The following is a 25281-nucleotide window of genomic DNA, read 5'->3' as shown; positions in this document are numbered from 1 at the left end:
TCAGGGTTGTGAGTTCAAGCCCCACATTTGGGATAGTTTCTTAATCAAAAAAAAAAAAAATAAATAAGAAAGAAAGAAAAGAAAAGAAAAGAAAAGAAAAGAAAAGAAAAAAGAGAAAAGAAAAGGAGAAAGAAAGAAATCCCACACAGGAAGCTATGCTAAGTAACAGCAATTCAGAATTAAATGCTTCCATCCATTGCCCAATAAGAATTCTAAAATTCACCACTAACAAGACCTAGTTTGAATGCCATTCCCAGTCCAGAGAAGAATTTCCCTGTAACCCCACTTGAGTAATGTACTAAGGACAGTTATAAAAGAAACCAAGATAAAGGCTAAATCAGCCCAATCACAATATTCACACAAGTCTTCATTCAGAGTCAACAGGACATAGGACTACGGACTCTCCTTACTGATGGCAGACAAAGGCAAGGATTTTCATTACTCATCACACAGGATTGGTGTTATTTGCTATAATGCCCATTAATGGCTTAACAGTGTTCAACAGCAAGAGGTATATAATAAATCATGTTAATTATTAGAAAAAGCTACGGGGATCCCTGGGTGGCGCAGCGGTTTAGCGCCTGCCTTTGGCTCAGGGCGCGATCCTGGAGACCTGGGATCGAGTCCCACGTCGGGCTCCCGGTGCATGGAGCCTGCTTCTCCCTCTGCCTGTGTCTCTGGCTCTCTCTCTCTCTCTGTGACTATGATACATAAATAAAAATTTAAAAAAAAAAAAAAGAAAAGAAAATCTAAAAAAAAAAGAAAAGAAAAAGCTACGATCCCCACCTTCCAGGAAAATACTTTCCAGTAGCCTGTTTGAAATATGCAGAATCTTAACAGAGGTATGAGCTAAAGTTACTGGTGGTGTTTAAAATTCTCATTCTAACCTTCGCCATCTGCAATAAAAGAGAGGCCTCTTGATTAAGGGACAAGTCTAGGCCGCGCTCCTGAAGCCGCCACCTCTGCCGGAGGCCGCAGCGGGACCCGCGCCGGAACCATGTTTCGCAACCAGTATGACAATGACGTCACTGTTTGGAGCCCTCAGGGCAGGATTCATCAAATTGAATATGCAATGGAAGCTGTCAAACAAGGTTCAGCCACAGTTGGTCTGAAATCAAAAACCCATGCGGTGTTGGTCGCATTGAAGAGAGCACAGTCAGAGCTTGCAGCTCATCAGAAGAAAATTCTTCATGTTGATAACCATATTGGTATCTCAATTGCGGGACTTACTGCTGATGCTAGACTGTTATGTAATTTTATGCGCCAGGAGTGTTTGGATTCCAGATTTGTATTTGACAGACCTCTTCCTGTGTCTCGTCTTGTATCTCTAATTGGAAGCAAGACCCAGATACCAACACAGCGGTATGGCCGGAGACCATATGGTGTTGGACTGCTTATTGCTGGTTATGATGATATGGGCCCTCACATTTTCCAAACCTGTCCATCTGCCAACTATTTTGACTGTAGAGCCATGTCCATTGGAGCCCGTTCTCAATCAGCTCGCACTTACTTGGAGAGACATATGTCTGGGTTTATGGAGTGCAATTTGAATGAACTGGTTAAACATGGTCTGCGTGCCTTACGAGAGACACTTCCTGCAGAACAGGACCTAACTACAAAGAATGTTTCCATTGGAATTGTTGGTAAAGACTTGGAGTTTACGATTTATGATGATGATGATGTATCTCCGTTCCTGGAAGGTCTTGAAGAAAGACCACAGAGAAAGGCACAGCCTGCTCAACCTGCTGATGAACCTGCAGAAAAGGCTGATGAACCAATGGAGCATTAAGTCACAAACCAGTCTATATGTGTATTATCAAATATGTAAGAATGCAGGAGCCTTTACTGATGACAGTAATCTATACTTTGAACCAAAAGATGCAGCGTGGTCTTCTGGTATGTTTTAGGAATCGGTCCAGATGTGTTTTTCCCAAGTAACTTGTCTGAACCATATAATGGTGTGCATTTTTCTTTGAGAGGGTCTATATAATCATTTTCTAGAAAGTATAGTTATCTGTACTAATGTTTTTATATGAAGAACATAGTGTCTTTGTGGTTTTAAAGACAACTGTGAAATAAAATTGTTTCACCTGCCTGTGAAAAAAAAAAAAAAAAAAAAAAAAAAAGGGACAAGTCTAAAATAAAACTCTGAAGAAAGCACCATTTTCAAGTGAATATCCAGTTTCCTCAGTTTAGTCCTTCTCTGAATGACCCACAGAAGACAGGAAGCAGATCAAAGAACCACCAGGGGTTAAAACTATCTAAAGCACAATGACACCCAAAAATATGTATGCAAGATGATTGTGAGAAATTAATCAAATGAAATGAAATAGCTTATTGGACAAAACATGGTTAGCAAGAAAGATACTACTATTTAGACCTGGAAAAATAAATCTGCCTTTATAGTCATAGTATAAGGAGAAATCAACAAATGAAATAATAAAACCAACAGAGGTAAAGTTGGTTTCTGTGGAGTAGGTTTTAGAAAGATGGCTGAGAGGGATGCCTGGGTGGTTCAGTGGTTGAGTGTCTGCCTTCAGGTCAGGGTGTGATCCTAGGATCCAGGATCGAGTCCTACATTGGGCTCCTTGCAGGGAGCCTGCTTCTCCCTCTATGTCTCTGCCTCTGTGTCTCTCATGAATATATAAATAAAATCTTAAAAAAAAAAAAAGAGTGGCTGAGAAAACTGAGGTAGTGAGCTTCTCAGGAAAGATGATAAAGTAAAACTTCAGAATCAGGACATTTAAGTTTTTTCCCTTATATAGAAAGACGGCAAAGTACTTATAACAAAAATACTCATTTTGAATAAGGTACTGGGCATTACTAACACATCCTGCAGATGGGGAAAACACAAACATACCTTTTCTCTGAGTTGCTAGATGATGCAAGGTTTGAGGACTCTGCTGCTGCTGCTCTCACAGAGGTCTGTGCAGGAGGGTTACTAAATAGGAAGTTGCTAATCAATCTCCAGATGGCAAGGAATGGGTAAAGGACTGTCCCCAATAATGTCCAAAAGTCTCCACTGGAAGAATGTACCATGGATGTAGTTGGTCTTCCTGCCTAAAAATTAAGAAATAAATTACAACAACGGCTACATGAGCCCAATCACATCACCACACTCCAGTTCTAGATGAATCTTTTATCTGTGAAACAAAGTCCTACCAACTTTAGTTTACTGAAGGAAGGTAAAATGACCATCTTCTGCTGTTTTTTTTTTGGGTGTATATTTTACATAAACTTCTGGGAACTCTAGGAGCGGTTTTTTAAAGGAGTAAGCAGGGCAGCCCGGGTGGCGCAGTGGTTTGGCGCCGCCTACGGCCTGGGGTGTGATCCTGGGGTCCCGGGATTGGGTCCCACGTTGGGCTCCCTGCATGGAGCCTGCTTCTCCCTCTGCCTGTGTCTCTGCCTCTCTCTCTATGAATAAATAAAATCTTAAAAAAAAAAAATAAAGGAGTAAGCAAAACACTAAAACTAGAAAGTAGATCTTGGTGAAATGAACCAATTATTTTTAAAAGAACTGAACTCTTAATGAAATTTAACAACTTCAGTAAGGGAAGTCCTCCTTGCTGATTAAAAAACAGGGAAAGGTTTCAAAACCTCAGTGAATCCAAGTTAGTCCTGATTACTGGAAGGCTAATTGTTTTAGATGGAGCTCTACTTCAGAACCATGAAAACTATCCTAACCAAAATATAGACCCAGGCTCTCCTACCATCTCTGGCATTTAGGAGATGTCTTCGCAAAGTCACTTAAACTTTCTGAGCCTCTTCATCAGAGATTAAAATACTGTTATGAGGATCAAATATGATTAATATGATTAAAAATTAATGTTATTTTTATGTTAAAATGAAATCTTTTTTTAAAAAATTGGTAAAAAGGGGGATCCCTGGGTGGCTCAGCGGTTTGGTGCCTGCCTTTGGCCCAGGGCACGATCCTGGAGTCCCGGGATCGAGTCCCGCATCGGGCTCCCTGCATGGAGCTGCTCCTCCCTCTGCCCGTGTCTCTGCCTCTCTCTCGCTCTATCATGAATAAATAAATAAATCTTTAAAAAAAAAAAAAATTGGTAAAGGGACGTCTAGGTGGCTCAGCAGCTGAGTGTCTGCCTTTGGCTCAGGTTGTGATCCGGGGGTCCGGGATTGAGTCCCACATCGGGCTCCCCGCAGGAAGCCTGCTACTCCCTCTGCCTAGGTCTCTGCCTCTCGTGAATAAATAAATAAAATCTTTCTAAAGATTTTATTCTAAAATAAATTTTATTCTAAATAAATAAACAAAATCTTTCTAAAAAATAAAAATAAATTAAATACTTGGTAAACAGTAGGGTCATACATAAATAAAACACTAAATCTATACATTAGACCAATACTGTATATTTCTTATTTTCTTCTCCTACTGGTCATCTTTGTGCATCTAAAGAGGTTAGAATAAAAGGTAAAAATTAAAATACTTTAGTGCCTCATTAGCAATACAAATATAAAACACAGGATAATGGAACAATAAATTAACCTAGCATTTTTGGACAATGTGAATTTACCCACAGTACATGTTTGGCCTTCCCTTCCACTAATTACAAGATATGATCAAAAGTAGGGGGCGCCTGGGTGGCTCAGTGGTTGAGGATCTGCTTCTGGCTCATGATCCTGGAGTTCCAGGATCGAGTCCCACATCAGGCTCCCAGTGAGGAGCCTGCTTCTCTCTCTGCCTCTCATGAATAAATAAATAAAATCTTAAAAAAAAAAAAAGAAAAAGAAAAAGATATGATCAAGAGTAGAACAAATAGGACAATAAAGATAGAAAAAAAGCATATATACATACTGGCAACAGTACCACTGAAGCACTTGGGGCAAGTTCCAAATCCAGTAATTTCTTTTTATAATCTTCTTTGGTAAATTCCCTCCGAGGAAACATAGTTGCTAGTGAAAAATTACCATAAGTGTTGCCAACAGTCTGTAATATAACAATAAGTTTTAAAACTTTACAAAGATGCCTTTTTAAAGTAAGATATTACACACCCAAATGCATCTAAAATGACTGCTTTAATTTAAACTGCCTTAATTTTAAAGTTCATTCAGGGGCACCTGAGTGGCTCAGTTAAGCATCCGACTCTTAGTTTCACCTCAGGTTGTGAATCTCAGGGTTGTGAGTCGAGCCCTGTGTCAGGCCCTACTCAGTGCAGACTCTGCTTCAGATTCTCTCTCCCTCTCCCTCCCTCTCCCCCTCAGTATGTTCATGCTTTCTCTCTCTCAAATAAATAAATAAGATCTTAAAAAAAAGTTCATTCAAATGTAAACTCACAAAACCTTTATAAAAACTTTGTGCTTCAAAAAGTAGCTCAAAGCTATCAAATCCAATTATTACCTAAAAGCTTTTACAACTCAAAAATGACCACAAAGTAGCAAGAATATAGTTCCTAAAACCATATAAATAAACTGAATAAAAATGAACAGTTATATACCTTTTAAATATCCCTGCAGTTTGTCATTGGTTTTCACTATACTTTGGCAAACTTACATTACTATCTGATACACATTTGGATTATAGGCATTGCCTATTAAAAATCTGGAATAGTCCAGAACTTTCCATATATATATATATATATATATATATATATATATATATATATATATATATAGCATTAGGAGTTACACGTCTTCCTTGTTTCAAAAAAATAAATGGTCCGTAGTCAATCCATGCTACACACACAATCCCAAATCCAGGAACCTACACTGGGCAGCAGCAACATGGTCACTTTCATGATTTTAAGTCACCTATACTTGTAAAATCTTAGACAACTGTTTCTCTCTCCCTAGAAGATTCCAAAGAAACAGACTAACACTTTTGTTTTTTGTAACTTTTTTCTTCTACTGGAGGTCATATATTTATCTCTCATTGTTCTCACTCTAACATGAGGACATAAAAAACACAAAAATTAGATTACTGAGATAAAGTTCTAATAGGACTGATGCAAAGATTTTTTCTCAGGTGGCTTCCTCTTCACTTACCTGTGGCAGAAGTGGTAAGACTCAGGCCAGGAGTAAGTACTCCCTTTTGGGAGGCCCCAAGTGGGACTCCAAGGCAAAAGAAGAATAAAAGAGCTACTGGGGGTTGGTTCCACTGTAAGATTAGGGAAAAAGAGTTTTCAAAAATGTTTTTACATTGCACAGCCCAACTGACCAGTGGAGGAAGGCAGACAGCTTTTTAGGTGTCTTCTCAGGATCCGTAAGTGAGACAGCAGACTAAATAGGGAAATGAGGTCAAGGGGAAAAATCTGAATCCTACTTTTAACCTTGAAAAGCTACATGAGACAAAGAGTAGGGCATACGATGAGCCTGGATCCTAAAGGACACCTAATGCCTAGATTCCATTTTGAAAAGGACTCAATCAGAGAATAAAAATTACATTTGACCCATGAACAACATGGGTGTGAACTGTGTGGGCCCCCAAAGACATGGATTTTTTAATAGTACAGCACTCTAACTGTAAGTTCTCTTCTTTAAGATTTTTCTAACATTCTCCTTTGTTTGGCTAACTTTATTGTAAGAATACAATACATAATACATATAACATATAAAACGTGTTCAACGGTTATTGGTAACACTCCTGGTCAACCGTAGGTTACTAGTAAGGTTCACTTTTTGCATACGGTATAAGATATACATGGATTTTTGACTATGTAGGGGGTTGGCAACCCTTTATATCCAACTGTTCAAGGGTCAAGTGTAACTGGAAATTACTCGTATCTTATTTTCTAAGATATAAAATTTCACATCTACTCAGAATTAAGGCCAAATTCCAGAAGTAAATTCCTGAAGAAGATACTTATTACCAAATAAAGATTACTGATCTTTAGGTTTGGCCACCTGGCAGATGGCAGGAAAATGGCAAGCCCCAAAGTGACCTACAGAAAATGTGAAGAGAAAGGAAGAAAAACTGCATCTTTTTACAGGTGACAACTTGCTCAGATTAGATCTTTGGAAAATCATTTGCAAAAGCAGAAAGTTTTCCAAAGCCTATTGTATGATACTGCAAATCCCTATTTTTGTGCAACAAACAGATATGCTTTTCCTATATGGCACTAATACCTGATGGAAGCTCCACAACACCCCAGAGGTGTCTGGTGCTTCCCTCCTGGAGATAAGTCATGACTTACACTCCACACATCATGTTTGGACATTTTCCCCTCCTACATTTCAGTAACCCATTTATTCGTCTACTTTTACTACAATTCAAGACAAGACATAAATTTACCTGTGCAGCAAACTGCCTTGCTTCTTCTAGAGGAGCATCAGAAGGGAACTGATTTGTAAAGGAAGAACCATCAGGGAGACGAAACTGGATTCTTGCAACAGTGCTATGAAAAAAGAAATTTAAAATCGACATCTTACGTATTCTCAAACAGTATCACTAAAAGAGAAAATGGAAGTGAAAGTAGGTTTTCCCCCACAATGTCAGACCTCTTCATTTATTATTTTTTAATAATAGCTTTATCAAGATATAATTTACATAGCATAAAATCCACTCTTCTATTTATTTTTTAGAGTGTTTTATTTTCAAGTAATGCCTACATCCAACGTGGGCCTCAAACTCACAACATCAAGAGTTGCATGCTTCACCAAGTGAATTTTAAATTTTAGTTCACTCTTTTAAAGCATACAATTTATTGGTTTTTATTATAGTCATAGTTGTGCAACCATCACTTTTTAATTCCAAAACATTCCCATCACCCTAAAAAGAAACCCTGAATCAATCAGCAATTGTTCCCTACTCCTCCCTCACCTAGCCCTTTGGCAAGCACTAATCTACTGTCTGCCTCTATGAATTTGCCTATTTCAGGCATTTCATATAATGGGACATAGAATGTGTGACTTTCTGGTAACTGGTTTTCATGCAGCACTATACTCTCAAGGTTCAACCATGTTGTAGTATGTGTCAACACTTCATTCCTTTTAATTGCTGAATAATTCAATATTTATAATCCCATAAGTGGTACACAGAAGGGTTCCAAAGTGTCCACATCCTTGCCAAGATCTGTTGTTCCTTCTTTAAATTTAGGCATCCTGGAGGGCATTAAACAGTATCTCATTGTGATTTTAATTTTCCTTGAGCATCATTTTATACGGCTTACTGACCATTTGCAGATCTTCTCTGGAGAAATGTCTATTCAAATCCTTTTCCTATACTTAAACTGGGTTGTTTGCTTTTTATAAAGTTATTAAAAATGACTTTTGTATTCTAGATACAGGTCTCTTATCAGATATATGGTTTGCAATTATCTTCTCAAATTCTGGCGGCTTCTTTTCACTTTCTTGATAATGTCCTTTGAAACACAAAGTTTTTAGGGGCACCTGGGTAGCTCAGTGGTTAAGAATCTGCATTTAGCTCAAGTCATGATCCCGGGATCCTGGGACTAACTCCCACAGGGAGCCTGCTTCTCCCTCTGCCTATGTCTCTGCCTCTGTGTCTCTCATGAATAAATAAATAAAATCTTGGGGGGGGGGGGAGAGAAAGAAACACAAAGTCTTTAATTTAATTTTGATGAAGTCCAACTTCTCTACTCCTTTTTTTTGTTGCTTGTGCTTTTGGTGTCATGTTTAAGAATCATTCCCTTTTCCAATATCACAAGATTTTCTCATTTTTTCTAAAAGTTTATAATTTTGACTTTTACATTTGAAGTAGATGATCCATTCTCAGTTATTTTTTATTTTTTATTTATTTAACTTAAAAAAAGATTTTATTTTAATCTCTTTTTAAGATTTTATTTATTTATTCATGAGAAACACACACACACAGAGGGGGGGGGCGGGGCAGAGACATAGGCAGAGGGAGAAGCAGGCTCCATGCAGGGAGCCCTCTGTAGGACTCAATGGGGACTCCAGGATTGCGCCGTGGACCAAAGGCAGGTGCCAAACCGCTGAGGCACCCAGGCGTCCCCTCAGTTAATTTTTAATATGGTGTGAGAGAAGGGTTCAAATTCATTCTTTTTGGATGTGTCCAAGCACCATTTATTAAAGAGCCTATTCTTTCTCCACCATAAATACATGGTTTTTTTTTAAGGTTTTAATTTTTTATTTAAATTTAATTTAATTAACATATAGTATATTATTAGTTTCAGGGGGTAGAATTTAGTGATTCATCACCTGCATATAACACCCAAGGCTCATTACATCAAGTGCTCTCCTTAATGCCCATCCCCCAATTGCCCCATTACCCCATTTTCTACCCAGCTCCCCTCCATATAGTTTGTTCCCTATAGTTAAAGGTCTCTTATGATTTGCCTTCCTCTGTTTTTATCTTTTTTTCCTTCCCTTCCCCTAAGTTTATCTGCTTTATTAAATTCAACATTCAAGTGAAATCATATAGTATTTGTCCTCCTCTGACTTATTTCACTTAGCATAATACCCTTTAGTTCCATCCATGTTGTTGCAAATGGCAAGATTTCATTCTTTCTGATGGCTGAGTAATACTCCATTGTATATGTATTCACATCTGCTTTATCCATTCACCTGTCAATGCACATCTGGGCTATTTCAATATTTTGGCTATTGTGGACATTTCTACTATAAATATTGGGGAAACGCATGGGTTTATTTCTAGAGACTCAATTCTGCTTATGCCAATGCCAATTCTGCTTATGCCTTATGCTAATAACACATTGCCTTGGTTACTCTTATCTTTTGTTTTAAAATTAAAAGTCTTCCAACTTTGTTCTTCCAGATTATTTTGAATATTCTGGGTCCCTTGCAATTCTGTATGAATTTTTTACGCAAAATTTTTGGCATAAAAATCACCTGGGATTTTAACAAGGATTGTATTGAATCTACATATCAGTTTGAGGAGTACTGCCTCTTTTTTTTTTTCTTTTCACCTCTTAAGCCCTTTTTGTATTGCCATCCTAACAATACACATATTTTTTAAAGATTTTATTTATTTATTCATGAGAGACACACACAGAGAGAGAGAGAGAGAGAGAGAGAGAGAGAGGCAGAGACATAAGCAGAAGGAGAAACAGGCTCTCTGAAGAAGTCCGCTGTGGGACTCAATCCCAGGACTCCAGGATCATGACCTGAGCCAAAGGCAGACACTTAACCGCTGAGCCACCCAGGCATCCTGCCATCCTAACAATATTAAGTCCTCTGATCTATGAAAACAAAAGTCTTTCCCAGTATTTACATTTGCGTTGTTTCAAAATGTTTTCTCATTCACAAAGTCTTACACTTTCATTAAATATAATCTTAAATATTTTATTACTTTTGGAAAATAGTTTTTATTTATTTATTTTTTTTTAAAGATTTTATTTATTCATGAGAGACAGAGAGAGAGAGAGAGAGAAAGGCAGAGACACAGGCAGAGGGAGAAGCAGGCTCCATGCAGGGAGCCTGACATGGGACTCGATCCCGGGTATCCAAGATCACGCCCTGGGCTGAAGGCGGCACTAAACCGCTGAGCCACCCAGGCTGCTCTGGAAAATAGTTTTTAAAAAGGAGTTTTAATTTATTTTGTGAACTCTGTCCTTCATTGGTTGGTACTGCTGACAGAAAGGTTCATATAAACATTTACTGTCTCCTTTAACTTCACCCTTCGGCTCCCCATACCCTTTGCTTTTTCTCTCATATTCTCTTCCTCCTTCCTCCACTAGTACATATGCAACAAAAAAGGGAGTATTTAATTCCCCAAACTCTATCAACTAAATAAGGACTGAGAAATCATGATTATAAAATAAATGTAATAAAAATTGAAAAAATAAGAAAGATAAAAAGTTAGTTTTCCTGTGGTGTCTGACTGGCTTAATCTGTGAGCATGCAACTCTTGATCTTAGGTTTTGAGTTCGAGCCTCAAATTGGGTGTGGAGATTACTTAAAAGTGAAAACTTAAAAAAAAAAAAACAAAATAAAACAGTAGTTTTTCTAATTACAAAAGTAATGCTTGTTGATTTTCCAATATAGAAAATATAGAAAAGTACAGTGGCATGTAGGTAGCTTAGTTGGTTAGGAATCTGCCTTCAGCTCTGGTCATGATCTCAAGGTCCTGGGATCAAGCCCCAAATCTGGCTCCCTGCTTAGTAGGGAGTCTGCTTCTCCCTCTCCCTTTGCCCCTAACCAGCCCCGCTCATGCATGCACACTCGCTCTCTCGCTCTCACTTTTTTTACTTCAGAAAAAAAAGTACAGAAAATACTAAACATAATCCAACTAGGATGTACTGGAAATCCTATTTTTGTCTTTACAACATATTTTTGTTTCTGGAACTGTCTTATCCCTGTCACCTGTCATTCATTCTGATATGATTAGCAGTAACATTTTCCCCACCTCCTCACCACAGAAGTGGGCATGTCAACTCCTCCAACCAGGAGCCAATTTAAGCAGATTCAGGGATTGATCTGAAGGTGGCCACATCAGCCAAATAAGGCCAATCAGAATTCTCAGTGGATGATATGGGCTTTGAGAGTTCTTCCTCTCTGGGATCAGGGGGCTCAAGATTCTAAAGATGCCAAGAGGCCCTGGGTTCACCTGATCTCATCATAAAAGTTTCTCTGAGAATGAAGCTAAAACAGGAAAAAAAAAAAAAAAAAAACCCAAGAGATTAAAAGAGAGAAAAAGGGAAAAAATGGTATCTTTTAAATCCCTGGACCTAGCTATGTCTAAACAAAATCCATCAATGGAAATCCCAACTGCAGAGCCAATGGATTCTTTCTTTTGCTTAATCTTATTTGACCTGAGATTCTCACAACTAAAGAATCCTAATACATCATTTCAATGTATGTGTTTTCTGTCTTTTGAAAATTGCTTTCTTTCTTTTTTTTTAAAGATTTATTTATTTATGATAGACACACAGAGAGACAGAGAGAGAGAGAGAGGGAGGGAGAGAGGGAGAGAGAGAGAGAGAAAGGCAGAGACACAGGGAGAGGGAGAAACAGGCTCCATGCCAGGAGCCTGACATGGGACTCGATCCCAGGACTCCAGGATCGCGCCCTGGGCCAAAGGCAGGTGCTAAACCACTGAGCCACCCAGGGATCCCCTGAAAATTGATTTCTTGAACTTTCTTTTAAATCTTTTTTTTAAAAATTTTTATTTATTTATGATAGTCACACACACAGAGAGAGAAAGAGAGAGAGAGAGAGAGAGAGAGAGGCAGAGACATAGGCAGAGGGAGAAGCAGGCTCCATGCACCGGGAGCCCGACGTGGGATTCGATCCCAGGTCTCCAGGATCGCTCCCTGGGCCAAAGGCAGGCGCTAAACCACTGCGCCACCCAGGGATCCCTTGAACTTTCTTTTAGAAGTGATTTATTTAGTACTGTTACACTGTACATTCATATTCAATGACAAATACCACTGGCAACTGCCACACTGGTCATTACGTCCTATTGGAACTACTTATAGCCACAGCACACAACAGTGTTAAAAAGCAGCTCACGACTGCTGTTCTTCTCAGCGGCCTCGTACACACATATAATTTAGCAGGAAATAAAGTACCTTCTTTCTCTTGTAGAAGAGTCCCTTTTGACTTCCATTTCTGCCTGTTTGGCCTGCAAAGCAGCAGCTTTAGCAGCTTCTACTTCTTCTTTTGTCTTTGCAAAACGAGCTGCTCTCTCCGCACGGTCCTTTAAAACAGGTATTAGACACCAATTATCTTTCATTACTAGAATGATCTGTTCACACATTTCTAAACACAAGGAACAAACATAAAAGTACATGAGATTCTTTTTTTTTTTTTTTAATTTTTATTTATTTATGATAGGCACACAGTGAGAGAGAGAGAGGCAGAGACACAGGCAGAGGGAGAAGCAGGCTCCATGCACCGGGAGCCCGATGTGGGATTCGATCCCGGGTCTCCAGGATCGCACCCTGGGCCAAAGGCAGGCGCCAAACCGCTGCGCCACCCACGGATCCTGTACATGAGATTCTTAAAGCCACCTGTAAACTTTATTACTCTGAATCTGTTACTTTTTAGTTTTATTAACTGTCAGAGACTAGAGAGTTGTTTATTAAACAAACAAGGACTTGACTTTGGTTACTATTGTATCATCAGAGCCTGAAAAAAGTCTAACACACAGTAGGTAATAAATATTTGTTGCCTAAACAAATGAAGAACATTAAGGTTGACATGGCTTTCATATGTATTACAACTGCTTAATTCTAAAAGCAGTTGTTGTAAAGCCATCCTAACTTCCAACTTGATTTGTCTTAATGTTCTGAATGTCCCAAAAAAGAACAGTTGTGACTACAGAAGAATAGAAGAATGCTATGTAACCACTTCCTTACTTTTCTAGGGATTTCTTTTTTTTAAAAGAAAGGCAGAGTGCCATATACAGCACCTCATCTGGATGTATTTGAGTCTTAAAAGCCTAACTACATTCTCTGATAAATGGACCTTGAGAGCTTGTTTAGACGCTTTAGCAGGGGAGTGCAGTTTCAGCAGGGACACACATGGAGCAGTGAGAGGAAGGGGACATGTTCCCCAGCCAGTTCATGTCAAACCAACCCTGGCAATCAATGGCATGACAGATGTGGCAGCCAGATCATCCTCACATCCCTAGAGAATTTTTGAAAACTATCTTTTGACTACTGATAAATTCATAACATAGAGAAAAATTACTTAGAAAAAAATCAATTTTAATCTTTTATCAAGTTTTTGTTTTAATTTCAGTATAATTAACATACATTGTTATATTAGTTTCAAGTGTACAATATAGTGACTCAACAATTCCATACACCACTTGGTGTTCATCCGAAAAGTGCACTCCTTAATTTCACCCATTCCCCCACCACATCCCCTGTGGTAACCATCACTGTGTTCTCTTAACTATATAAAGAGTCTGCTTCTTGGTTTCTCTTTATCCTTTGCTCATTTGTTTTGTTTCTTAAACTCCAGATATAAGTGCAATCATATGGTATTTGTCTTCCTCTGACTGACTTATTTCATTTAGCGTAATACTCTCTACCTCCATCCAAGTTCTTGTAAATGGCAAGATTTCATTCATTTTATGGAAGAATAATGATATTCCGTTGTACATATACACCATAACTTCTTTATCCAATTTCAATTTTTAATATGTATATACACATGTGTGTATATATAAATATATATAAGTATATATAAAGATATATAAATATATATGTATATAATATATATAAATAAATTTATTTTTAGAGGAGGTAAGGGGCAGAGGGAGAGAGAGTGTCTTAAAAGCAGGCTCTAAGTCCAGCATGGAGCCCAACATATGGCTTGATCTCACAAGCCTGAGATCATGATCTGAGCCAAAATCAAGAGTTCGCCACTTAATTGACTGAACTGCCCAGGCATGCCCCCCCCCCCAATTTTTTTTTTAAGATTTCATGATAAAAAAAAAAAAAAAAAAGATTTCATGTATTTACGAGAGAGACAGCAGGAGGAGACAAGTTGAGGGGAGAGGCAGAGGGAAAGAGAGAAGCAAGTTCTCACTGAGCAGGGTGCCTGATGCTGGGCTCCATCCCAGGACCCTGGGATCATGACCAAAGGCAGTTGCTTAACAGATTAAGCCACCCAGGCACCCCCTCAACTTTAATCTTAATTATATTTTATATTTTTTTGGAAGAGGGGGAGCGGCAGTGGGAAAGAGGGAATTTTTTTTTTTAATATTTTATTTATTTACTCATGAGAGATGGGGGGGTGCGGGGGGGGGGCAGAGCAGAGACACAGATGGAGAAGCAGGCTCCATGCAGGGAGCCCGATGTGGGACTCGATCCCACGGGTCGAGGGACTCGATCCCCTGGGTCTCCAGGATCATGCCCTGGACTGAAGAGGGTGCGAAACCACTGAGGCTACCCTGAGAGAGGGAATCTTAAGCAGGCTCCACACCCAGCTCGGAGCCCAACAGAGGGCTCAATCTCACAACCCTGAAATCATGACCTGAGCTGAAATTAAGAGTTGTCCGCTTAACTGACTGAGCCATCTGGGTGCTCCTTAACTATATTTTAATATATAATTTCTACTAAAAGGAAGCTGAAAATTGGTACTATATGAGTCACTAAAATTTACTATTTTTGTGTGCATGGCCTAGTAGTAAACCAAAAAATCACTGAGTGTAGAAAAACAATTGCACTAGAGTCAAGCATTAAAAATAAACTTATTACTCACCAATGCAATCTGTTGTTTTATACGCTCTCGAGCAGCTCTATCTTCTGCCTTTTCTCTGTTTCTTTCCTCTAACATTCTTTTTGTTAATTCTTCTTCTTGTTTTCTTTTATAATCCAACATTTCCTTCCCAGTTTTTCTCCTCTCAATTTCCTTCTTTATTTCTCTCTAAATTAAGAAAAAGTAAGTCTTATGAGCTCAAAGACAACTTAATAATCTGCCTTAGAAATTATTTTATATGCAGGGAAAGCTGGTTGTGGGGCACAGCTAAAAGGAATTAAATAACTTCATAAAATGTAAGGGTCTAGAAGAATTTATAACAGCATGGGTTAATGGTCGAACATCTGTCAACTTAAAAAATTCTTAGCTAGTGTTTCTATTAAGGTTATGATGTAATTTGAAAAAAGAATTACAGGTCTTCAGTTTGTAAAGTAAATGTTACCCTCTAAGGACACAAAGCAGACATTTCTTTGGCATAAAGAACTGATAACTTTCTGATATTCGAACCTCATTAATGGTGCACCAGAATGTGGAAACATCAGAGGAAAAATTCAGCAAAATCTACAAATTTATTTTGCATAAAAAAGGCACTTAAGAATTTCATCTGCATCAAATTCATACAATTTTAATTCAATTCCCTTTCTTCTTACTGTAAAAGACTCACTGTAGAGGGAAAAAGATGGGCCAACTTATTCCTAGCAATTTTCAATAAAGCAGAAAAATGGTCCTACTACGGAAGCCAAGTACTTCCCTTCACTGTGCTGCAACAGTCAACTGAAAACAGGAAGCCATCCTAGGTCTGCCAAATTGAGTATGGAGTCAAACATTCCCTCACTTAATGGAAGAGTAAAATGATGATACACATAAATTTTACCTGTTCCTCCTCTTTCCTTTTCTCTTCTCTCCTTTCCTCGAGTTTTTTAGTGAGTCTGTATGTAAAAAGTAGTACATTAATGGAGATACATCTTATTAAAATAATAATAAATAATACTTATTATTTATATTTATAAAAATAAAATAAAAAACATCTAGGAGATTCCTTTTGCTGAAACAACTGGGAAACAAAGTAACAAACAAAAAAAGCACCTTAAAGCAAAGCAACAACTCATCTGCCTGGCTGCTGGCCCCAAGAGAAATCCATAATCAGTGAGTGGGAGCCTATAAGAAGCCTAGTTCCACCTCCTACTTAACCATTAGTTCTCCTTCCCCCTACCAATATATCTGATATTGATTTAAAAATATACATAACCATCTTCAATAAGTACATAATTTAATGAGGTACAAATGCTTTCCCCCTTACACAGAGGTAAACAGCAACATAGCACAAGTTGTTAAAAGTAAAAGCAAAGAAATTGAAGGTTAGCATTTATAAAAACTGATTATACCAAACATTTATAAAAACTGATAATACCAAAACTGATTCCCAACTGTAAGGTCATCAATTAAAAACTAACAATTATGAAAGGAGACAGTAGTAATTAATGACTGTACAACCTAGTGCATACATTAAAATCCAATTTTGTGATATGTAAATTATCTCAATTTTTAATCATTAAAGGTACGATCTCAGAGGAATTTCAGTTATACTGGTGTAAGTATCTGCTAAACTTAGTCAAACAATATGAGCCAGAAATCAAGGGAGTGCTCAAAGAATGATGGGGACATACATCAAAGAACGAAGAGGATGTCACTAGCAAATCTATAGCCATATGTGCATCAAAAAAGAATAAGAGATATGAACTGTAACACAGGGGAAAAAAAGGATCCACAAAATGTCTTCCTGCTGAGCAGAGTGATAAATTGGTACCACTCTGGATAACTGGCAAGTATGTATGGCCCTTTTCTGCTCCTGCAAATACACCTAAAAGATACATCCATCAAGATATGTATAAGAATGTTCATATAGCAGCCCTATTCATCATAGCTCCCCAAATGAATGCTGCTGCATAATATTCTGTTATTTGACCAATTCATTCTGTTGATGGATCTTTGAATTGTTTTCATTTGTTTCATCACTCCCACATTTGGGAATCAAATATTATATGGTTTTCATTGGTCTGAGCCATAGGGTAGGCATGAATTAGTAGGTACAGACTCCCAGACCCCTTCCTAGACTGTAGCCCCTGCTCAGAACCAAAAAAACCTCAAAGTTTTTATTCTTAGAAGATATACACTGAAGTATTTAGGGTAAAATAAAACGATGCCTGCAACTTTCAAATAAATTGGGGGAAAAAAAAAGGGTCGCTATACTATTCCTTCAACTTTTTGAGGTTTGAAACCTTTCCCAAATTAGGTTGGAAATGATGGTACAATTAAATGATTACATGTATTATCTTTCCCAGAGATTTCTGCCACTTTTTAAATATGACATAAAAACATAAGCAAAATTTAAGTAAAAGATGTATCTTTTCATGTGAGACGCTAAAAGATTCAAATTTCAGGGGCACCTGACTGGATTAGTTGGTATGATCTCAGGGTTTTGAGTTCAATCCCACATTGCACATATTTAAAAAAAATAATAAAGATTCTAATTCCACATTTTTGGCTTTGAAAACAAAACATTGTATATATTTTAATTACTATTAGGAAGAAAAATGGAGATCTCAAAATTACAAATCATCAATCTGTTTCTTAAAACATCAAGTTTACTTTCTTGAAAAGACGATTTAAGATAGATTTTTTTTTCTTAATATGTATAGGACAAGATGAGTTTCTGAGCTGACATCAATTAGGTTTAGTCACCTTTCCCCCTAACAAAACTACGTTTCCTTGAAGCCAGATTAGGGGAAAAAAAAAAAAACCTCCAAGATGTAGTGGAAAGTACTTAATTTCCATAAACTTTGTCTCTGGAAACAGATGTTACAGCTTGAGAGGAAGGTGAGAATCCTTTATTTAATAATCCAACCTGCCAAATTTTAAGGCTGAGTTTTTAATCTGTAGCACAGAAATTTTAAAATATCATCACAGTTAGAAAAAAATACATAAATTTTGCTTTGCAGAGGTTAGTATGACAAAATCCTATAAATATCAGATTATGCCATTTGATGGGTCAAATTTATTTGGGCTATGAAAAACCACTGTAGCTCAGTTCTGTGAGACAGGGAAACTAGCAGTTACATTAGGGTTTCAGAGTCAAATAACCTGCAGAGGATAGGTGAGTCAAAGGCATAAACACTAGAGTCTATGAAAAAGGATGGTGCGGATGAAGGTCATCTGAAGGGTATAAATGATGAGCTAACAGGTCATTTGGGAAAGGAATATTATACAGGTTATTATTTTTAGTTTCAATGTCAAGGAATCCGATTCCATAAAAGAAATAAAATCCTAATTAAGTACAACTCAGATGAATAAAATACAGAACCATAGAGTATGAATTAATCTATATTAGGACCTAGGCTTTATTGGTTGAGTTTGATAAATTAATCTCAGCAACAATTTGTAATGCTTTTATGATTTTAACTATATGACCTGTATTTTTCAGAAGTTGTTTAAACAGATAACAGTTACTTCCCAATGAAAAGTGTTTCATTAGTTAAGTATGCCAACATTTCATCCAACTTCAACACTAGCATCCTTTTTTAAAAGGCCCTAATCCACATACATTTCATATAACAGGTTCTAACAGTATATGGTTTAAAAAATATATACATGTATGTATCTTCAAGAGTGCTTTGAAGTTTTTTCAGTTTAAGGATCTTAAACAACTTGTAGATCCACTTTGTTCTGATTTACTAATTATAAAATACTTAATAATGCTCAATGAAGATAGTTTGGCAACCTCAGAACAAAGCAAAGAAAAAATGCCTAATTTTCCTTTCATAGAAACATTTTGTTCTAGGTCTTAAACTGTCTTTCATACTATATACATCAATATATATATACATATAACTATCCTTTAATTAAAGATGGTATATTATATTCTGTTTGTAGACATGTCATGCAGGCAGACATGGGCAGACACTCTCTTACCTAAAAATGGAGGCTATTATGAAACAACACAAACTCCCCTTTCACATTGCAATTAAAGAGCACATAAGCACACCCTACAATAAAGGGCTACTTGCAGTGTGTCTTCTCATTCCCAGTTCTCTAAATCCCTTTCTAATCTTTTATTGTCACTTCACCCCAAGTTGGTACAAATAAAGATGCCTAGTGGTGGACTTGGTGCTGGCAAAACCGAATGAAACAAAGAGGATGAGCCACTGGGAACTTTGGTTTGCTGCTGTTAGAAGTTCTGAGCCTTCTACCACTTCTCACCACTGTGAGCAGATCCATCCTTCTCAGCTTAAGATCCTGGCCCTGCCCGGACTCCTACAATGAACCATCAGAATCTAGGTTTTGCTGAAACAAAGCTGATTCTTAGTCATGAGTGAACCCAAAGAGCCAATGTCAGTAATCATTTTGAAACTTGTTTCCCCATAGCATCTGTATGAATAAAAAACTGGCAAGTCTAAGGAATTTTCTTAACTTTCATATAACACTAGGGGGTTTCAGGTCAGGATTAAAAAAATATTCCTACTTTATCCTTTACCATTAATTCATATAACTTAAGAATCATAATATACAGAACTTTAATTTGGTAGTTTCTGTATTATTAAAAATACTAAACTACAAACCACAAAAAGTCAGAAATCTGTGTCTGATTATTAGAACTAATAACATGACATTTAATAGATACCCACTTATGCAAAACCAAGGCTCAGTACAGTCATAAAAGTAGTTCAAGTTCTTCACATCTGGAACTTACTATTCTATGGTATAGAGGGTTAAAAGTAGAAATGACAGAAACACACGTACCAAAAACCAGTGAAAAAAGAGATTCTTAGGAGGGTGATCAGACTTAAAGCTGACTGATGACTTCAGAGATATCCAACTTTCTTGTAGAATATAGTCTTTATGTATATAAACAAGTTGGTCGGGTAATAAAAAATTTCAATTGAAGATTCTGAAACTTTATTTGTATGAAGTTTTATTCAAATTAACTTTTACTCAAATTAATGAAATAACTGAAAACCACTCTCTTAAAAATACTACTTGCAAAAATTAGAGCAAACCTTTCCACTCTGACAGTGAGGTCCTCCGTAGGTCTCTGATTTGAACATCCACCAGGCTCCTGAGACAGATTGGCATGGCCTGAACTTTCTCCTCCTTAATTATTTAATAAAAAGAAATGAAAAGAGTAATGTATTTAATGCTGGTTTTTAAAAGGTATAAATGTTTTGTGTTTTATTTGTTAATCTTCTTAAACATTACAATTGTTTCCTAAAAATGAAGGTAAGAAATGAGTTATTACTGGGGAACCTGGTAGGCTCAGTTGCTACAGCAGGCAACTCTTGATCTCAGGGTTGAGAGTTTGAGCCCCACAATGAAAGGGAGAGGGGGGAAAGAGGGGTAGAGAAGGAGTGGCGGGGGGAGGGAGAGAGAGAAAGAAAGAAGCAATTACTAATTCTAGCATTTGGATCTGGACACAACAGTGAATAAGTGCAAAATGAGGCAGTTACCCTGTTGAGGGCCACCAAAGTCAGGGTCAAAGGTAAAACATGAAGTGTTATTCTGGCAGGAGGGAAATATAACAAAAGTAGAGTAAGCATGACTGATCATAGGTATTCACTCTAGAGCACTGCTGTCCAGTATCTATGCCATCCAGTAGAGTAGCCACAGCCACACATGATCCTGGGTATTACTCTAGACTTACACTGCCCCAAGTGATTTGCTTCTGCAGACCAGAGTGATTCCTTAGAGAAGTTATTTGTATCTACACTAGTACTAGATGGTCCCCAAATTAACTATGGTTTGGCCTTACAGTTTTTCAACTTTATGATGGTATAGAAGTGATACACATTCTAGAAACCATACTTCCAATTTTGATCTTTTTCTGTGCTACAGACATGTACTATGGAACTGTCTTGTGATAATGGACAGTAGCAGCTCTCAGCCAACCACAAAATCACAAGGACAAACAAATAACATACGCGGATCAATCTGTACCCATAAAACCATTCTGTTTTGACTTTCAATACAGTCATTAGTCAATAAATTACATCGGAGAATCAACACTTCATCATAACATAGGCTTTGTGTTAGGTGATTTCACCCAACTATAGGCTACTATAAGTGTTCTGAGCATGTTTAAAGTCAGCTAGACTAAGCTATGATGTTCAGTAATTTAGGTGTATTAAATGTATTTTTTAAAAGATTTTATTTATTTATTCATGAGAGACACAGAGGGAGAAGCAGGCTCCCTGCAAGGAGCCCAATGGCAGGACTCAATCCTGGATCCCGGGATCACAGCCTGAGCTGAAGGCAGATGCTCAACCATTGAGCTACTGAGGAATATTTACATAATACCATAAGAATGCAGCAAAATCCAGGTGGAGGGGAAGATGGCAGTGAAGTAGGGGGACCCTAGACTGCCTCATCCCACAAATACAAATAGATAACTTTCAAATCATCCTAAATACACCAGAAATCCACCTGAAGATTGGCAGAACAAACTCCACAACTAAAGGTAGAAAAGCCACATCCAAGAAGAAATGCAGAGATACAGTTTGGAAGAGAAACAAATGATGGATGTTGAGGTGGGGACAGGACTGTGGTTATGGAGAAGGGCAAGAAACAAGACAAGGGACAGCTGGGGGAAGATGAGTCCTCAAAGCAAATGCCTTGGAAAGCAAGGGGGGCCCAAGTGTCATGAGTTCTTCTAACTAGTGGGGCTTAAAGCTTGGAGTTTTAAAGTTCAGTGTGCCTGGCTTTGAGAGCTCAGAGGACTCTGGAGCTGCCCTGGGAGAAAAAGCAAGGCAAACAGCCCAAAGACATGCAGCATGGAAATAGTGATCTGGAGAGTGCCTGGGGCACACAGTGGGGAGTTCTGTTGCTTATCTCAGATCCTGTCCCAGAGAAGCAGCACTGAGAGGGAGACCTCTCCAGAAACAAAAAACTGGCCTGTGCCATTTCCCTCTCTCACCCTTCAGCATAGAAGCCACAAGCAGGAAGTACCAAAGAACCCACACTTGCTACCTAACTGCTTCCCTCATGCTCTGGAAAAACTACCCTTCCCAGTCATGTTTGCCCCAGTCTCAGCATGGTTAGCCCCCTCCCCCAAAAGACCAGCTTAAATCCCTGCTCACAGCATATCTCCCAACTCAGGGAATATAGTGAGGCCTCAATTCTGGCACCAGTGGTGACAGGTTGCATTTCATAAGCAGACCAGGGCACACCTAGTTAAAATATGCCACTTACAGCCCAGGGACCAAACTCCGTCCACAACAAACAAAGAGACAAAAACAGCATCTGCAGACAAGTGGCCTGATGCATAACACAGCCAGGATACAACAGTAGAGCGCACAAAGCACACACTCCACTGCAGGGCACTACAGGACCTCTTCTTCATTAAACCATAACCCTCAAAAACAGATGTAGCATACTTTCCTAACACACAAAAACAGGCACAGAGACTTAGACAAAATGTGAAGACAGAGGAATGTGTCCAAATGAAAGAACAGGACAAGGCCACAGCTGGAGATCTAAGCAAAATAGATATAAGGAACATGCTTAATGGAGAATTTAAAGCAATGATAAGAATACTCACTGGACTTGAGAAAAGAAGACATCACTGACCATTAACACAGAGATAAGAAATAACAGCAGAGAAAAATGGCTCAATAAACAAAATGAGAAACACACTTGATGGAATGAATAGCACGCTGGAAGAAGCAGAGGAATGAATTAATGACCTAGGAGACAAGAGTAATGGAAAGTAATGAAATTGAACAAAAGCAAGAAAAAAGAATTATGCAAAGCAAGAACAGACTTAGGAACTCAGGGACAACATCAAACATAACCTTTGTATCACAGGGGTCCCAGGAGAGAACAGAGGGCAGAGAATTTACGTGAAGAAATAATAGCTGAAAAGTCCCCAAATCTGAGGAAGGAAACAGATATCCAGATCTAGGACACATAGAGAACCCTCAACAAAATCAATAAAAGCAGATCCACACCAGACATATTGCAATTAAAATGGCAAAGTATAGTAACAAAAAATATTAAGGGATGTCTGGCTGGCTCAATCAATGGAGTGTGTGACTTCTGATCTCAGGGTTGTTGGTTTGAGCCCCACATTGGGAGTAGAGATTACTAAAAAATAAATTTTTTTAAAAACATTTTATTTATTCATGAGAGAGAGAGAGAGGGAGGGAGGGAGAGAAGGAGGCAGAGACCCAGGCTGAGGGAAAAGCAGGCTTATGCAGGGAGCCTGACACGGGACTCGATCCCTGGTCTCCAGGATCAGGCTCTGGCCTAAGGTGGCACTAAACTGCTAAGCCACCAGGGCTGTCCAAAAAATAAAATCTTAAAAAAAGAAAAAAAAAAAAAGAAAAAATATTAAGCAGAAAGACAAAAGAAGACAATTACATACAAGGAAACACTATTTGGCAATCAGTGGATTTTTCACCAGAAACTTTGCAAGTCAGAAAGGAGTGATATGACATAGTCAAAGTGCTGAATAGGAAACACCTGAAGCCAGGAATACTCTATCCAGCAAGGCCAGGAATACTCTATCCAGCAAGGCTATCATTTAAAATAGAAGGAGAGATAAAGGGTGTCTCAGACAAACAAAAACTAAAGGAGCTCGTAACTACTATATCAGCCCTGCAAGAAATATTTAAGGGGACTCTAAGTAGAAAGAACTTAGACTAAAAATGACAATATGAAGGCAGGAAACACAAAAACAGTGAAAATGAGTATTTACTTTAAAAAAATCAGTCAAGGAACTCACACAAAAAAATGATGTAAAATATATGACACCATATATCTAAAACATGGAGAGTAAAACTGGTTCAAACTTAATCACCATCAACTTAATACAGACTACTATATACACAAAATGTTACATACAATCTAATGGAAACCACCAACCAGGGCAGCCTGGGTGGCTCAGTGGTTTAGCGCCGCCTTCAGTCCAGGGCATGATCCTGGAGACCTGGGATCAAGTCCCATGACAGGCTCCCTGCATGGAGCCTGCTTCTCCCTCTGTGTCTCTGCCTGTCTCTCTCTCTGTGTGTCTCTCATGAATAATAAAAATACTTAAAAAAAAAAAAAAAAAAACACCAACCAAAAACCACTGATAAATATGTAAAAAATAAAAACAAAGAAATCCTATATATATATCCCTGAAGAAAATCAGCAAACCATGAAATAAAGGATCAGAGAAAATCTTCAAGAATCAACCACAAAACAAGTAATAAAATGGCAAAAAAAAAAAAAATGTCTATCAATAATTACTTTGAATGTAAATGGACTAAAACCCCAATCAGGGATCCCTGGGTGGCGCAGCGGTTTGGTGCCTGCCTTTGGCCCAGGGCGCAATCCTGGAGACCCGGGATCAAATCCCACATCGGGCTCCCGGTGCATGGAACCTGCTTCTCCCTCTGCCTGTGTCTCTGCCTCATTCTCTCTCTCTCTCTGTGACTATCACAAATAAATAAAAATTAAAAAAAAAATTAAACCCCAATCAAAAGACACAGAGTGACAATGGATTAAAAAAAAGACCCATCTTGGGACACTGGGGTGGCTCAGAGGTTGAGCATATGCTTTCAGCTCAGGGTGTGACCCTGGAATCCTGGGATCAAGTCCCACATCAGGCTCCTTGTGTGAAGCCTGCTTCTTCCTCTGTCTCTACCTGTCTCTCATGAATAAATAAATAAAATCTTAAAAAAAAAAAAAAAAAAGACCTATCTATATACTGCCTACAAGAGACTCAATTTAGACCTAACTATACCCACACTGAAAGTAAGGGGATGAAGAAACATTTATCACACAAATGGATGTCAAAAGAAAGCTAAAGTAGCGATACTTACATCAGACAAAATAAAACAGACTTTAAAATACAGACTGTAACAACACAAAGAAGGACACTATATAATAATAAAAGGAATGACCCGACAAGAAAATATAGTAATTGTAAATATTTATGTACCCAACATGGAAACACCCATAAACATAAAAAAGTTAATAACAAACATAAAGGAAATAATCAATAATACAATAATCATAGGGGACTTGAACCTCACACTTGTATCAATGGACAGACCATTTAAACAGAACATCAGTAAGGAAACAATGGCATTGAATGACACACTGAATCAGATGGATTTTTTTCATCTTGAAGATTTAAATTCA

At 38.0% G+C, this 25281-nt stretch overlaps 2 protein-coding genes across 4 annotated transcripts in view; one reads left to right on the top strand and one right to left on the bottom strand.

The window, feature by feature from the left end:
* Positions 1-25281, bottom strand: part of UBXN4 (UBX domain protein 4) — a 49398-nt gene that overhangs the window by 1392 nt on the left and 22725 nt on the right. For all 3 annotated transcript variants that reach the window (XM_072789036.1, XM_072789037.1, XM_072789038.1), the window contains exons 6-12: positions 20160-20253; positions 15980-16034; positions 15109-15273; positions 12465-12592; positions 7244-7346; positions 4811-4942; positions 2861-3060 (exon numbers count right to left, since the gene is read on the bottom strand). In XM_072789036.1, the coding sequence (XP_072645137.1) occupies positions 2861-3060; positions 4811-4942; positions 7244-7346; positions 12465-12592; positions 15109-15273; positions 15980-16034; positions 20160-20253 (877 nt within the window). The remainder of the gene's footprint in view (positions 1-2860; positions 3061-4810; positions 4943-7243; positions 7347-12464; positions 12593-15108; positions 15274-15979; positions 16035-20159; positions 20254-25281) is intronic.
* On the top strand, positions 937-2093 carry LOC140611924 (proteasome subunit alpha type-1). The gene has a single exon (XM_072789039.1). It carries the CDS (start codon positions 998-1000, stop codon positions 1787-1789), a length of 792 nt encoding a protein of 263 aa, XP_072645140.1. The 5' UTR covers positions 937-997; the 3' UTR covers positions 1790-2093.

The sequence above is a fragment of the Canis lupus genome, chromosome 20 (genome assembly GCF_048164855.1).
Source record: "Canis lupus baileyi chromosome 20, mCanLup2.hap1, whole genome shotgun sequence".
NCBI lineage: Eukaryota > Metazoa > Chordata > Mammalia > Carnivora > Canidae > Canis > Canis lupus.
Note: the sequence above shows the minus strand (reverse complement) of the source record. Positions and strands in the feature narration are given on the sequence as shown.

Coding starts and splice junctions, on each gene's coding strand:
- LOC140611924 (XM_072789039.1), top strand. CDS start 998: ATGTTTCGCAACCAGTATGACAATGACGTCACTGTTTGGAGCCCTCAG.